Source organism: Esox lucius, chromosome 3, assembly GCF_011004845.1.
Source record: "Esox lucius isolate fEsoLuc1 chromosome 3, fEsoLuc1.pri, whole genome shotgun sequence".
Lineage (NCBI taxonomy): Eukaryota > Metazoa > Chordata > Actinopteri > Esociformes > Esocidae > Esox > Esox lucius.
The window spans coordinates 32,792,337-32,807,477 of NC_047571.1; the positions used below are offsets into that span (position 1 = coordinate 32,792,337).

General features: G+C 41.4%; 1 protein-coding gene across 5 annotated transcripts; it reads left to right on the forward strand.

Moving 5' to 3' along the window:
* Positions 1 to 1,143: 1,143 nt before the first annotated feature.
* Positions 1,144 to 10,890, forward strand: LOC105008527 (glutathione hydrolase 5 proenzyme). Of its 5 annotated transcripts, none has more exons than XR_004574903.1 (13): positions 1,144 to 1,518; positions 2,260 to 2,387; positions 2,478 to 2,576; positions 4,250 to 4,436; positions 5,313 to 5,473; positions 5,684 to 5,830; positions 6,051 to 6,181; positions 6,490 to 6,674; positions 6,800 to 6,891; positions 8,942 to 9,048; positions 9,416 to 9,526; positions 9,726 to 10,364; positions 10,409 to 10,890. XR_004574903.1 is itself a non-coding variant. In XM_029115922.2 (12 exons), the coding sequence occupies exons 1-12, from the start codon at positions 1,352 to 1,354 to the stop codon at positions 9,882 to 9,884; spliced, it is 1,674 nt and encodes a 557-aa protein (XP_028971755.1). In that variant the 5' UTR covers positions 1,144 to 1,351; the 3' UTR covers positions 9,885 to 10,890. The 5 variants fall into 5 exon arrangements, 2 of the variants coding, with proteins under 2 accessions (XP_028971755.1, XP_028971759.1); XR_004574904.1 differs by having other exon boundaries at positions 10,459 to 10,890; XR_004574905.1 differs by having other exon boundaries at positions 9,726 to 10,261; positions 10,459 to 10,890.
* Positions 10,891 to 15,141: the final 4,251 nt, after the last annotated feature.

Genomic DNA, 15,141 nt, shown 5'->3' on the forward strand with positions numbered 1-15,141 from the left:
CAGAGATGGCTAGGGGCATAGCCAGGATGTGACACTTGGCTTGGTATCAAGAGATCCCTGAATTTTCCACTTCTTAATAAGTGATTGAACAGTACTGACTGGCAATTGCAAGGCTTTGGATATCTTTTTACATCCTTTTCCATCTTTATAAAATTCCATTACCTTGTCATGCAGGTCTTTTTATAGTTCTTTTCTGCTGCCCGTGGATCAGTATCTAGCCTGCTCAGTGCATCCACGTAAGAGCTAACAACTCATTGACAATTTCTACACACACAATAATTGCAATTTAAAAAGCCACAGGTGTGGGAAATTCACCTTTAATTGCCATTTTCACCTGTGTGTGTTACCTTGTGTGTTTGTAACAAGAACAAACATTCAAGGGTATGTAAACTTTTGACGCAACTGGGTGATTTCTGTTATCACTATGATCTACAATGGAGCCAAACTACTATGCGATAATGAATAGCTTCATATGATCACTATCCTTAAATAAAAGACAGATTTTTTGCATGATCAGTCATGTTTTCAAAATCAATGCCAAAATGTCACACTTTCTGCCAGGGTATGCAAACATATGAGCACAACTGTCCATACCCTGACTTCTTTGTCCTGCCCAAGCTCCCTCTGAACTTCTTTGTTTTGTTGTGGGGCTGATTCATTTTGTTTCAACATTTGCTTGTGTTTCAGAAAGATTTTTACTGAACTATATAATTTGCTAACATTCCCTTGTACATTAATCAAAATACTTCCGATTTCTAAGGATATTGTGCTTTTTATATCTCTCTAGATAATTTCACACTTTTAAAAACTTTTTTTTGACATTCTATGGAAAGAAATTTGCAGTTGAATGCTTGTTGAATGACTCTCGATTAAAATATAAAATAGAGTAATATCAGATTTTATTAGAATATTAGATTTATTTAGCAATACTGTCCAACATAAAACCAATGTCATTAAGCAATTGATTTTGAGTGTCAATGTATTCAAATAAAATATCAAACTTCAATGTACTACTTGTAATTCAGTAAAATGAGACATTAGTAAAGCACTGTAAATATAACCAGTCATTACAGGACCTCCTGTCAGGCAGCAATTGACAAACCATCTCCGGATATCAAAAGTGAAACTAAATGTATTGCGGTAGCTGGCATTTCCTCTGTTATCTGCTCACACTCAAGGCTGTGTAAGACATGTTGTTGACATGTTAGGGATCCCCAGACTACAAGGTATACCTGAAACATATTCCCTTCTGATTTTAAACTATATGGCAATTGAGGAGGTATTTGCCTGTTCATCTGCATTTGGAGTAAGACGATTCCACGTTTAGCCGAGTGGACCACAGAAATAAGTAATGGCAAGATCTAAAGCAAGTATATACGCATGTATAGCATTTGTGCTATTGATCGTGATTGTGATTATTGTTGTACCTATTGCAATCATCAAGAAGGATCATCGCAAAGAGCCTTTAAGGACAGCAGCTGTGGCTGCAGACTCAGAAAAATGCTCAAAGATCGGACGGTAAGTTTTTCCTCTGATCCCTTTGTGCCTAGGATGAGGCAGGTAATTTTAGAATATAGTAGCTAAATAATAGAAATTAAATAACTGGTACATTTTAAAAAGGAAAGCTTCCTGCATAATCTAAATATTATAACTCTGGATGAACCACTGTATGTTCTTTAAAGGACCCATCAAATAGGGTGGGGGGTGATTTTTTAGGGTATTGGTTCACTCTAAAAAAAGATTTTTTGAGGAATAATTTTAAGGAGTGCTTAAAAAAAATATTTTACAGTAGAATGTATAGGGGTCCCCCAGCAGTTTAAATATGAAAAATCCTAAAGGATCTTCTAAGAACCATTATTTATAGAGTGCCTGTTCAAACAGATCTTTACATACTCAAAGGCATTTAATGTCACTGTACATTTTACTCAGGTTAAATATCTACAATGTGGTTTGAAGATAAGACTAAGTTAATTAGATTCTATTGGGCCATGATGTCACACAATCCATATCAGACAGATATTCCTAGTACATGCAGTGTAAACCCAATCCAGACTTAGTACATGCTGTGTAAACTCCATCCTGACAGACATAGTACATGCTGTGTAAACCCCATCCAGACAGACTTAGTACATGTTGTTGTAAACCCCATCCAGACGGACTTAGTAAATGCTGTCTAAACCCCATCCAGACGGACTTAGTACATGCTGTGTAAACCCCATCCAGATAGACTTAATACATGCTGTTGTAAACCCTATCCAGAGACATCCTGAAGAGTGGAGGGTCAGCAGTAGATGGAGCCATTGCTGCTCTACTCTGCACCTCTGTCGTCAACCCACAGAGTATGGGCCTCGGCGGGGGGTCTATATTCACAGTGATGGACAGTAATGGTAAGGAAATGTAATTGTCCTACTCCCAGACACCCACATCAACTAACTGAAATCACACTTCTCATGTCGTGTATATTGTTTCTTTCCAAGGCAAGGTTAAAATCATCAATGCCAGAGAGACTGTCCCTCAGGCGTTTAATTCTGACCTGCTAAGTAGATGTCCAAAGATCTATTCCCAAGAGACAACAGGTGGGCTTTTTGGAAATGTACCTGGACTCAACTTGATCCTGTAGTCAGCAGACGTAGCTTGGCTCAAGAGAGATAATAGTACAAACCCGATTCCAAAAAAGTTTGGACAATGTACAATTGTGAATAAAAACAGAATGCAATGATGTGGAAGTTTCAAATTTCTATATTTTATTCAGAATACAACATAGATGACATATCAAATGTTTAAACTGAGAAAATGTATCACTTTAAGGGAAAAATAAGCTGATTTTAAATTTCATGGCATCAACACATCTCAAATAAGTTGGGACAAGGCCATGTTTACCACTGTGTGGCATCCCCTCTCCTTTTTATAACAGACTGCAAACGTCTGGGGACTGAGGAGACAAGTTGCTCAAGTTTATGAATAGGAATGCTGTCCCATTCTTGTCTAATACAGGCTTCTAGTTGTTCAACCGTCTTAGGTCTTCTTTGTCTTCCTCTTTATGATGCGCCAAATGTTTTCTATGGCCATTTCAGTACCCGGATCCTTCTTCTATGCAGCCATGACATTGTAATTGATGCAGCATGTGGTCTGGCATTGTCATGTTGGAAAATTCAAGGTCTTTCCTAAAAGAGACGACGTCTGGATGTTGTTCTAGAACTTGGATATAACTGTCAGCATTGATGGTGTCTTTCCAGATGTGTAGGCTGCCCATGCCACACACACTCATGCAACCCCATACCATCAGAGATGCAGGCTTCTGAACTGATCGCTGATAACAACTTGGGTTGTCCTTGTCCTCTTTAGTCCGGATGACATGGCGTCCCAGTTTTCCAAAATGAACTTCAAATTTTGATTCGTCTGACCACAGAACACTTTTCCAGTTTGCCACAGTCCATTTTAAATGATCCTTGGCCCAGAGAAAACGCCTGCGCTTCTGGATCCTGTTTAGATACAGCTTCTTTTTTGACCTATAGAGTTTTAGCCGACAACGGCGAATGGCACGGTGGATTGTGTTCACCGACAATGTTTTCTGGAAGTATTCCTGAGCCCATGTTGCGATTTCCATTACAGTATCATTCCTGTATGTGATGCAGTGCCGTCTGAGGGCCCAAAGATCACGGGCATCCAGTATGGTTTTCCAGCCTTGACCCTTACACACAGAGATTGTTCCAGATTCTCTGAATCTTTGGATGATATTATGCACTGTAGATGATGTTTACTTCAAACTCTTTGCAATTTTTCTCTGAGAAACCCCTTTCTGATATTGCTCCACTATTTTTCGCCGCAGCATTGGGGGAATTGGTGATCCTCTGCCCATCTTGACTTCTGAGAGACACTGCCACTCTGAGAGGCTCTTTTTATACCCAATCATGTTGCCAATTGACACAATAAGTTGCATATTGGTCCTCCAGCTGTTCCTTCTCTGAACATTTAACCTTTTCCGGCCTCTTATTGCTACCTGTCCCAACTTTTTTGGAATGTGTAGCTCTCATGAAATCCAAAATGAGCCAATACTTGGCATGACATTACAAAATGTCTCACTTTCAACATTCGATATGTTATCTATATTTTATTGTGAATAAAATATAAGTTTATGAGATTTGTAAATTATTCCATTCCTTTTTTACTCACAATTTGTACAGTGTTCCAACTTTTTTGGAATCAGGTTTATATATTAAAGACCTGCTTTTCCCACCCCTGGTTCCAGGCAGCCAGTGGATTGGTGTCCCTGGAGAGATCCGTGGATATGAGCAGGCCCACAGGCTGTATGGGAAACTCCCCTGGGCTGACCTCTTCCGTCCCACCATCAGGTTGGCCAGAGAGGGTTTGCCCGTGTCCCAGATCCTCGGCCGCTACATTCAACGGATCATCGGGAATAAGACCATACCACTACGGTAAGAACCATCCTGACCGTAACCCTACCACTACACTAAGAACCGCCCTGACCGTAACACTACCACTACACTAAGAACCGCCCTGACCGTAACACTACCACTACGCTAAGAACCACCCTGACCGTAACACTACCACTACGCTAAGAACCACCCTGACCGTAACCCTACCACTACACTAAGAACCACCCTGACCATAACACTACCACTATGCTAAGAACCACCCTGACCATAACACTGCCACTACGGTAAGAACCAACCTGACCGTAACACTACCACTACGGTAAGAACCAACCTGACCGTAACACTACCACTACGGTAAGAACCAACCTGACCGTAACACTACCACTACGGTAAAACCACCCTGACCGTAACACTACCACTACGGTAAGAACCAACCTGACCGTAACACTACCACTAGGGTAGGAACCAACCTGACCATAACACTGCCACTACGGTAAGAACCAACCTGACCGTAACACTACCACTAGGGTAGGAACCAACCTGACCATAACACTGCCACTACGGTAAGAACCAACCTGACCGTAACACTACCATTAGGGTAGGAACCACCCTGACAGTAATGCCACCACTACAGTCAGAACCACCCTGACCGTAACGCCACCACTATGATAAGAACAAGTGGTATAAGAAGTACAAATAAAAGCACTTGGACCACAAGGTTCACATTGCCGGAACACAGACAAGTGCTTTCCCTTAGTAGTTCCTCTGAAACTAACCAGCTGGATGAATCCAACTCACCAAATTCACCAAGAGTCAGAATGTATAACAGGATGATGAGACCCAGATATTTAAATGTCTGGTTTGCTATGTCACGATGTCATTCTCTCACTGCATTTCACATGTACCGTCCTGCAGTCAGTTGTTTGTAGATAAAGATGGAAACCTGCTGAAGGTTGGAGACACCGTGAAGTTTGAGAAGTTGGCGGACACATTGGATATCATTGCAAAGCAGGGGGCTGAAGCTTTTTACACTGGGAAGGTAGCAGAGGACCTTATCAGCGACGTAACAGAAGCAGGTTTAACATTAATTGTTATGAGATCATTGATCATTGATATTTCCTTCTCTCCCCCATTGGGGCAGTACTTTTGAGCGAAGGCATCTGGTTATAAATTTACTCGTATCACTTATATAAATTGTCTGTGGTATGTACAGTCCTTTTGAAGTGCTGATCAGCTGATCGATACGTTTCAATTAATGTTTTTGACGTTCTTTGACATTATTTTAGGTGGAACCCTCTCCTTGAAGGACCTGGAGATGTTTAAAGTGAATGTGACGGATGCATTGACCAATCCCCTGGGAGAGTTTCAGATGCACTTTCCTCCACCTCCATCAGGAGGACTGATCCTCAGCTTCATCCTAAACATCATGAAAGGTTGGAGTTGACCAACGTTACTATGGATCACATAGAAGACAGACACTGTAATCTACCTATCGTGTCAATCAGTAAATTAGGTCAATTCACAATGTGATTAAGTGCATGTACTGCAAGTCATTGTTAGCTTGTTGGTTTTGGGGTTTTTGACATTGATCATAAGAATTAAATGCATCCTGCACAACAGGAAACTTACATCATCCCATGTCTCGGTCTGTAGGCTACAAACTTAACCCGACTTCTCTGATGGGCGAGCAGAAGACTCTCACCTATCAGCACTACATTGAAGCCTATAAGTTCTCCAACGGACTGAGGAAGAACATTCGTGATCCACGCTTCAGCTCCGAAGAAGTAAGTTTCACAAGACTCCAGATGCACCGAAAACCAGTTTGAAATAAAAAATGTATTTGATGTTCCATATTTAATTGAATGTTCCAAAATACTTGAATGTAAAATGTCTGAACTAACCCTTTATTACAAAGACAGTTTATGTGCCAGTATGTTTTTTAGGTTTCAGATGAATACATTTAGAGGTGGTTTAACGTACACTATACAGTAAAGTACAACTTAAAGTACCCTGATCAACTCTTAATGTAATACATGTAAAGTACAACTTAAAGTACCCTGATCAACGTTGTAAATCTTCTTCCTTTGTGCAGAGATCTCTGAAGATAATAAAACAGGAGTTTGCGGACCAGATCAGGGCCATGATCAGCAGTAATACGACCCACGATGCTCAGTACTACAACGTCACGTCCTTCCTGGACACCATCGGCACATCACACGTGTCTCTGATAGCTGAGGATGGATCTGCTGTCTCGGTTACCGCCACCATCAATGACATGTTAGTGACACAAACGTTATTCACTTTGAGGGATTCCTGCATTAATGTTTATAATCAGTTTTGTACATCCCTGTAACATTGACATTAAACATAATGACTTGTCAAATATCTTTGAATTCAACCAGATTTGGATCCACAGTTTTCTCCCCTAAAACTGGTATCATCCTCAACAATCAGCTCGCTGACTTCTGTGGGGAGGCAGATCACATTGTTGCAGGTAATGTCACATACAGGTGCTGGTCATAAATTAGAATATCATCAAAAAGTTGATTTATTTCAGTAATTCCATTCAAAAAGTGAAACTTGTATATTGTATTCATTCATTACACACAGACTGATATATTTCACATTTTTATTTCTTTTAATTGTGATGATTATAACTGACAACTAATGAAAATCCCAAATTCAGCATCTCAGAAAATTTGAATATTACTTAAGACCAATACAAAAACATTTTTTTTGGAAATGTTGGCGAACTGAGAAGTATGAACATGAAAAGTATGAGCATGTACAGAACTCAATACTTAGTTGGGGCTCCTTTTGCCTGAAGTACTGCAGCAATGCGGCGTGGCATGGAGTTGATCAGTCTGTGGCACTGCTCAGACGTTTTGAGAGCTCAGGTTGCTCTGATAGTGGCCTTCAGCTCTTCTGCATTGTTGGGTCTGGCGTATCGCATCTTCCTCTTCACAATACCCAATAGATTTTCTGGCCAATTAAGAACAGGGATACTATGGTCCTTAAACCAGGTACTGGTAGCTTTGGCACTGTGTGCAGGTGCCAAGTCCTGTTGGAAAATGAAATCTGCATCTCCATAAAGTTGGTCAGCAGCAGGAAGCATGAAGTGCTCTAAATCCTCCTGGTAGATGGCTGCGTTGACCTTGGACCAAAGAAAACACAGTGGACCAACACCAGCAAATGACATGGCACCCCAAACCATCACTGACTGTGGAAACTTTACACTGGACTTCAAGCAACGTGGATTCTGTGCCTCTCCTCTCTTCCTCCAGACTCTGGGACCTTGATTTCCAAAGGAAATGCAAAATTTACTTTCATCAGAGAACATAACTCCGCAGCAGTCCAGTCCTTTTTGTCTTTAGCCCAGGCGAGACGCTTCTGACGTTGTGTCTTGTTCAAGAGTGGCTCAGCTGAAACCCATGTCTTGCATACGTCTGTGCGTGGTGGTTCTTGAAGCACTGACTCCAGCTGCAGTCCACTCTTTGAATCTCCCCCACATTTTTGAATGGGTTTTGTTTCACAATCCTCTCCAGGGTGCGATTATCCCTATTGCTTGTACACTTTTTTCTACCACATCTTTTCCTTTCCTTCGCCTCTCTATTAATGTGCTTGGACACAGAGCTCTGTGAACAGCCAGCCTCTTTAGCTATGACCTTTTGTGTCTTGCCCTCCAAGGTGTCAATGGTCGTCTTTTGGACAGCTGTCAAGTCAGCAGTCTTCCCCATGATTGTGTTGCCTACAGAACTAGACTGAGAGACCATTTAAAGGCCTTTGCAGGTGTTTTGGGTTAATTAGCTGATTAGAGTTTGGCACCAGGTGTCTTCAATATTGAACCTTTTCACAATATTCTAATTTTCTGAGATACTGAATTTGGCGTTTTCATTAGTGGTCAGTTATAATCATCAAAATTAAAAGAAATAAACACTTGAAATATATCAGTCTGTGTGGAATGAATGTATACATTATACAAGTTTCACTTTTCGAATGGAATTACTGAAATAAATCAACTTTTTGATGATATTCTAATTTTATGACCAGCACCTGTATATATATGTATATTATATATATAAACATACAAACAGGGTCCTGGTGGGTGTTTTATTAACAGAAACAGAAGAGGTAAGGAAAGTGGTGAGGGAGAAATAAAACATCTCTGGATGGCCTCCGTGCTGCTGGGTCAAGGCTTGGAGATGCCCTCCTGCCTTCTCCAGCTGCATGATTTTCTCCCACCTCATCTTCTCTTCTGGCTCCTCCCCCTACCTGCTCACCAACAGTCTTCTCTTCTGACTCCTCCCCCTACCTGCTCACCAACAGTCTTCTCTTCTGACTCCTCCCCCTACCTGCTCTCCGGCAGTCTTCTCTTCTGGCTCCTCCCCCTACCTGCCCATGTAGCATATATACAGTATATCTATATATATTTTCATATTTACAGTATGTACGGTATTACATATATGTTTATGTGCGTATGAATGGCTGATCATTTCACTACATTTCCTTCTGTCTTCTCACCTCATTGTTTTGCTTAATGGCAGGTGAGCGTCCTCCCTCCTCCATGTCCCCTGTGATCCTGCGGTCCCAGTATAAGACTGTGGTGATTGGGGGGGCGGGGGGCAGTGCCATCACCACAGGGATGGCCTTGGTAAGTCAGCTACACTATTCTAGGTTGTCTCCTTGTGGTTTCGTAGGTCAAGACTGCCATCGTAACAATCACCTAGAGTATAATACAGAGGCGGAGCTTAAATGGGTGTGATAGGTGCGCGGCACCCACGGCAGCCAATCAGAGGGGCCCACAAGAAGTTTATCTCACAGTTGAAAAAATGATCGCTAGCAGAATAAAATGATATTATGATTAGCTCCTTTGCTAAGGATCTGAGATGTGGAAGATAGCTAGCTTAATTAACGAAACAACCATGGGAGAGAAAGCTAACTTCCGTCCCTGGTATAATATGCTCCCAGGCAGTCAGCTGTCTCTTCAACGTTTCATAAGTCCGTCTTCTCTCTCCCAGACCCTCATGAACTACGTGTGGTTTGGGAAGACTCTGGAGGAGGCTATCTCAGACCCCGTTGTCCATGTGAATTCCAACAACAAGCTGAATTTTGAACCTGGCTTTGACCAGGTAACAGAACACATCATGGACACCCAACAATACATTTTCTGATGAATATTGTATCTATTATACATTTACACATCACATGTTTACTAAAAAACGTGTGAATACTACAGGGAATACTACAGGGAATACTACAGGGAATAGTAATTATCCTGTCCACACTGAGTTTATATGTCACTGTAAACGTTTCTTCCTCTTTCCACAGGTTGTGGTGGAGGATCTGAAGGCTCTGGGACACACAGTGGAAGATCGCCAGTACTTCTACAACGTGGTAAATGCAGTGGAGAAGTATTACGGTTGCATCCATGCTGTTTCGGATGCTAGAAAGATGGGCAAGAGTGCTTTTTATTTCAGTCCGTTTTAGTCTCTTTGGTTCTGTTACCAAAAGTATGTGTTGATTTTTCTAGGCTGTAAATACTAAACTTCAAACTGATCACACCTGTAAAACAACATGGGTTGTATTGTGTTATACCTCCACCAGGTGTCTCCCATTACCCCATCACCTGTGTTGTATTGTGTTATACCTCCACCAGGTGTCTCCCATTACCCCATCACCTGTGTTGTATTGTGTTATACCTCCACCAGGTGTCACCCATTACCCCATCACCTGTGTTGTATTGTGTTATACCTCCACCAGGTGTCACCCATTACCCCATCACCTGTGTTGTATTGTGTTATACCTCCACCAGGTGTCTCCCATTGCCCCATCACTTGCGTTGTATTGTGTTCCACCTCCACCAGGTGTCTCCCATTACCCCATCACTTGCGTTGTATTGTGTTATACCTCTACCAGGTGTCCCCCATTACCCCATCACCTGTGTTGTATTTGTTCCACCACCACCAGGTGTCTCCCATTACCTGTGTTGTATTGTGTTATACCTCTACCAGGTGTCTCCCATTACCCCATCACTTGTGTTGTATTGTTCCACCACCACCAGGTGTCTCCCATTACCCCATCACCTGTGTTGTATTGTGTTATACCTCTACCAGGTGTCTCCCATTACCCCATCACTTGTGTTGTATTGTTCCACCACCACCAGGTGTCTCCCATTACCCCATCACCTGTGTTGTATTGTTATACCTCTACCAGGTGTCTCCCATTACCCCGTCACCTATGCCTTTATAGCCTCTGTTCATTGTCTGTTCTGGTTGTCAGTTCATCTTATGGATTCCTGTGTCATTCTTGCCTGGCTGTATTTCCTGTGACCCAGTCAATATGTGTATTCTTGGTATCTCATGTACTGACCTCTGCTTGCCTTGACCTGAACTCTGTCTGGTCTGATTACTGATATTGATATGTACGTGTACCAAACCCTGCCTGCCCACGACCTGTCTGCCTATTGATATCAATAAACCTTGTCTAGTTTCTACACCTGCCTACTGAGTCTACACTTGGATCTCACCACAGTAATTACAACAAGATTATTGATTAATTCACAATGTTTCTGGTGAAATATAATGAGTACATTGGGTAAATCATCAAAACATAACATTGTAATGCTCTCAGTTTAGTCTTCAAAACAGAACATACTCTCAGGGCAGTCATAGTAATACTCAGTCCAATGTAAGACAGTTGTTTCAAAATGGGTCTTTGATGTGCTTAAGGTTCATAGTATATTACATTGTTTTCACATTAGGCCAAACTCTAACTGAACACTACCCATCATAATTGACTGTTCATAGTTTCCAGAATATCTATCCCGTAATCAAAAGTGTGATCAATGAAGACATCTTCTACAAACCCATTTTATTTCAACATGTTTTTTTCTAATCAAATAAAAAAAAATTGTGCAGCAGGGTTAAGGTTAATGGTCTCTGCTAGCTTGCTACAGTAAAGTATGAATTAATGTTGCACAAAATGTCTGTCAAAAAAACGTAATTACTGTATATAATCAGCAGGTGGGGATGTTGGATAGACTTTGTTTTTTCAGATTACTATGCTATTTGCAGTACTATTCTGTATCTTCCTACATTAGACCAAAGCCATGTTGTACTCTTAAATTAATTATTGAAAACTATTTCAAATGGATTTGTGGAATGCACATCTATACATGTCACTTGTAATACACATTATACTTAATACTTGTAAATACATGCACGTATTCTGCCCTCTTCTATTTGCACTTCTGGTTACATGCTAACAGCATTTCGTTGTACTGTACTTGTTCAATGACAATAAAGTTAAATAGCATCTAATTGACTCGAAATCAAACTAGCTAGAGCACGTCAGCGCTAACAAAGTGTGACAGGTAATTCAATGCAGAGAAAATGAAGGACGGTGACAGTTATAAATGTATCTTATTTTATAGAAATAAAGAAATGTCTAACATATCTTTTGTTAGATCTACCACAAACGACAGACTCCGTAAGATCCCGGTACCATGTGCCACTGCTGAGAGCTGTGGGGGCAGTGGATCAAACCATTGTGAGGCATAAGGCGGGGGAGGTTGCAATATTTTGTAACGAAAAAACGTGCAATTAATGGTCTATAATGAGTACAAATGCATTCACTGCATATTATTAATTATATTAAAATTACAGAGTTATGTTCACAGTGATATATTGGGGGGGGGGGGGGGGGGGGGGGGCAAATCAGTGTTTTCCAAAGGATAGGGGGGGTCGTGTCCCCCATGTCCCCCCAGGGATTTCCACATATGGGTCAATGTATATTAGAATATTTTAATGTACCATTCATATTCACATTACACACATAATTATGATATTCAATACTTCTACCCTTATTCTTCATGTATATTATATTCAATACTTCTACCTTGTTATGTTTATTTTTACGTGTATATTTGCTTCCGATATTTCTTAATTCTTACAATGTAAAAAAAAATGTAATTGTTCAGAATGACCCTGTGTTATTCATTGCATTTGATAAGTAAAAAGACGTTGACTGGAATTCTGTGACTAGACAAGAGGCTTTAAAGTATATCACAGTGCCTGTCTGATAGCACAAAAATAGAATGTGCTGTTAAAGGAACTCACTGCATCTATTTGATACCCCTAATATCTTCACTGTTGAAAAACACTGCATTTATCAGATGTCACTAAAATAGAATCTGCTGTTAATACTCTTTATTTGGACCCATTTCGACCGGTGAATGAAGAGTGTTGTGCTTTGACTTCAGTCCTGAAGTGTCTCTACTCAAAACTCACCCTTTTCAAACCGCTGTTTCACAATAAATATGCTGTATGTAACAGCAATTTGCTGCTCTCCGTATGCTTGTTGGTAATATGCTGGCACTGACCATCTGGATTATGTTGTCTCATCCCCCCTGCCTCTCCTCGCTTTCACTCAGCCATTGGTTTGAATGAGGAAATGTAGCCTGCTGGATTTACTAAAGCAATCCTGTCATGCAGAGAGAAAAGGAGATAAGTTGAGGTTAGCTCTGCCTCCATCCCTCGTTGTTTTACATTCTTGAACAGACTCTGACTATGAGGAATGTTTGCTGCTCTCAGTATGCTGGGGTGTGTCTTCACCAAACCTTCATGTGTTCAGTTGGTCTGTGTTACACTCAGAACATACTGGTCTTACCTCTCTGACCAGACCAGTAGATAATCACCATAGTGGCCGTTCTCACCTGCCTGATGCTTAAGCCCACGACTGAACATGCAAGCGAAGCACCTGCATCAACAGCTGGGACTGGAGAAAGGCGTCCCCCTGAAGCCCTTCAGACACCAGGTCAGCGGCCACAGCTGTGTGCTTTGTTTCGGGGAGAGTACGGTCTGCAAGCCCCTTGTCCTCCAGAAGTATCGGTTCTACCGGAACCTACCCTGCACCTTGAAGAAGTTCACCCCCCAGTTTGAAGGTAAGGAAACTCCCCTGACAACTACCACACATTCACCGTCCACACAGACCGACACTCACCGTCCACACAGACCGACACTCACCGTCCACACAGACCAACACTCAACATCCACACAGAACGACACTCACCGTCCACACAGACCCACACTCACCGTCCACACAGACCAACACTCAACATCCACACAGAACGACACTCACCGTCCACACAGACCGACACTCACCGTCCACACAGACCTACACTCACCGTCCACACAGACCTACACTCACCGTCCACACAGACCAACACTCACCGTCCACACAGACCAACACTCACCGTCCACACAGACCTACACTCACCATCCACACAGACCGACACTCACCGTCCACACAGACCGACACTCACAGTCCACACAGACCGACACTCACTGTCCACACAGACCGACACTCACCATCCACACAGACCGACACTCACCATCCACACAGACCGACACTCACCATCCACACAGACCGACACTCACCATCCACACAGACCGGTGCTCAAACATTTTAAGGAACGTTTTGGTGAATAGGGGGTTAAATCCGCCTTGCGAAGACATCAGTATCCATTACGTAAATGAATAAATCTACATTATTGTTATTATCGTGTAGTGTAATCAGACATGGAGATGGAAGTGGTTTTTAACATGTAGTGTAATCAGACATGGAGATGGAAGTGGTTTTTACATGTAGTGTAATCAGACATGGAGATGGAAGTGGTTTTTAACATGTAGTGTAATCAGACATGGAGATGGAAGTGGTTTTTAACATGTAGTGTAATCAGACATGGAGATGGAAGTGGTTTTTAACATGTAGTGTAATCAGACATGGAGATGGAAGTGGTGTTTAACATGTAGTGTAATCAGACATGGAGATGGAAGTGGTTTTTACATGTAGTGTAATCAGACATGGAGATGGAAGTGGTTTTTAACATGTAGTGTAATCAGACATGGAGATGGAAGTGGTTTTTAACATGTAGTGTAATCAGACATGGAGATGGAAGTGGTTTTTAACATGTAGTGTAATCAGACATGGAGATGGAAGTGGTTTTTAACATGTAGTGTAATCAGACATGGAGATGGAAGTGGTTTTTAACATGTAGTGTAATCAGACATGGAGATGGAAGTGGTTTTTAACATGTAGTGTAATCAGACATGGAGATGGAAGTGGTTTTTAACATGTAGTGTAATCAGACATGGAGATGGAAGTGGTTTTTAACATGTAGTGTAATCAGACATGGAGATGGAAGTGGTTTTTAACATGTAGTGTAATCAGACATGGAGATGGAAGTGGTTTTTAACATGTAGTGTAATCAGACATGGAGATGGAAGTGGTTTTTAACATGTAGTGTAATCAGACATGGAGATGGAAGTGGTTTTTAACATGTAGTGTAATCAGACATGGAGATGGAAGTGGTTTTTAACATGTAGTGTAATCAGACATGGAGATGGAAGTGGTTTTTAACATGTAGTGTAATCAGACATGGAGATGGAAGTGGTTTTTAACATGTAGTGTAATCAGACATGGAGATGGAAGTGGTTTTTAACATGTAGTGTAATCAGACATGGAGATGGAAGTGGTTTTTAACATGTAGTGTAATCAGACATGGAGATGGAAGTGGTTTTTAACATGTAGTGTAATCAGACATGGAGATGGAAGTGGTTTTTAACATGTAGTGTAATCAGACATGGAGATGGAAGTGGTTTTTACATGTAGTGTAATCAGACATGGAGATGGAAGTGGTTTTTAACATGTAGTGTAATCAGACATGGAGATGGAAGTGGTTTTT

What these genes read in the sequence shown, in the direction of transcription:
- LOC105008527 (XM_029115922.2), top strand. Translation starts at nt 1,352, where the DNA reads ATGGCAAGATCTAAAGCAAGTATATACGCATGTATAGCATTTGTGCTA. An exon ending in AATAAGACCATACCACTACG is followed by an intron (nt 4,437 to 5,312) that starts GTAAGAACCATC and finishes ACCGTCCTGCAG; the next exon opens with TCAGTTGTTTGTAGATAAAG. An exon ending in ACCGCCACCATCAATGACAT is followed by an intron (nt 6,675 to 6,799) that starts GTTAGTGACACA and finishes GAATTCAACCAG; the next exon opens with ATTTGGATCCACAGTTTTCT.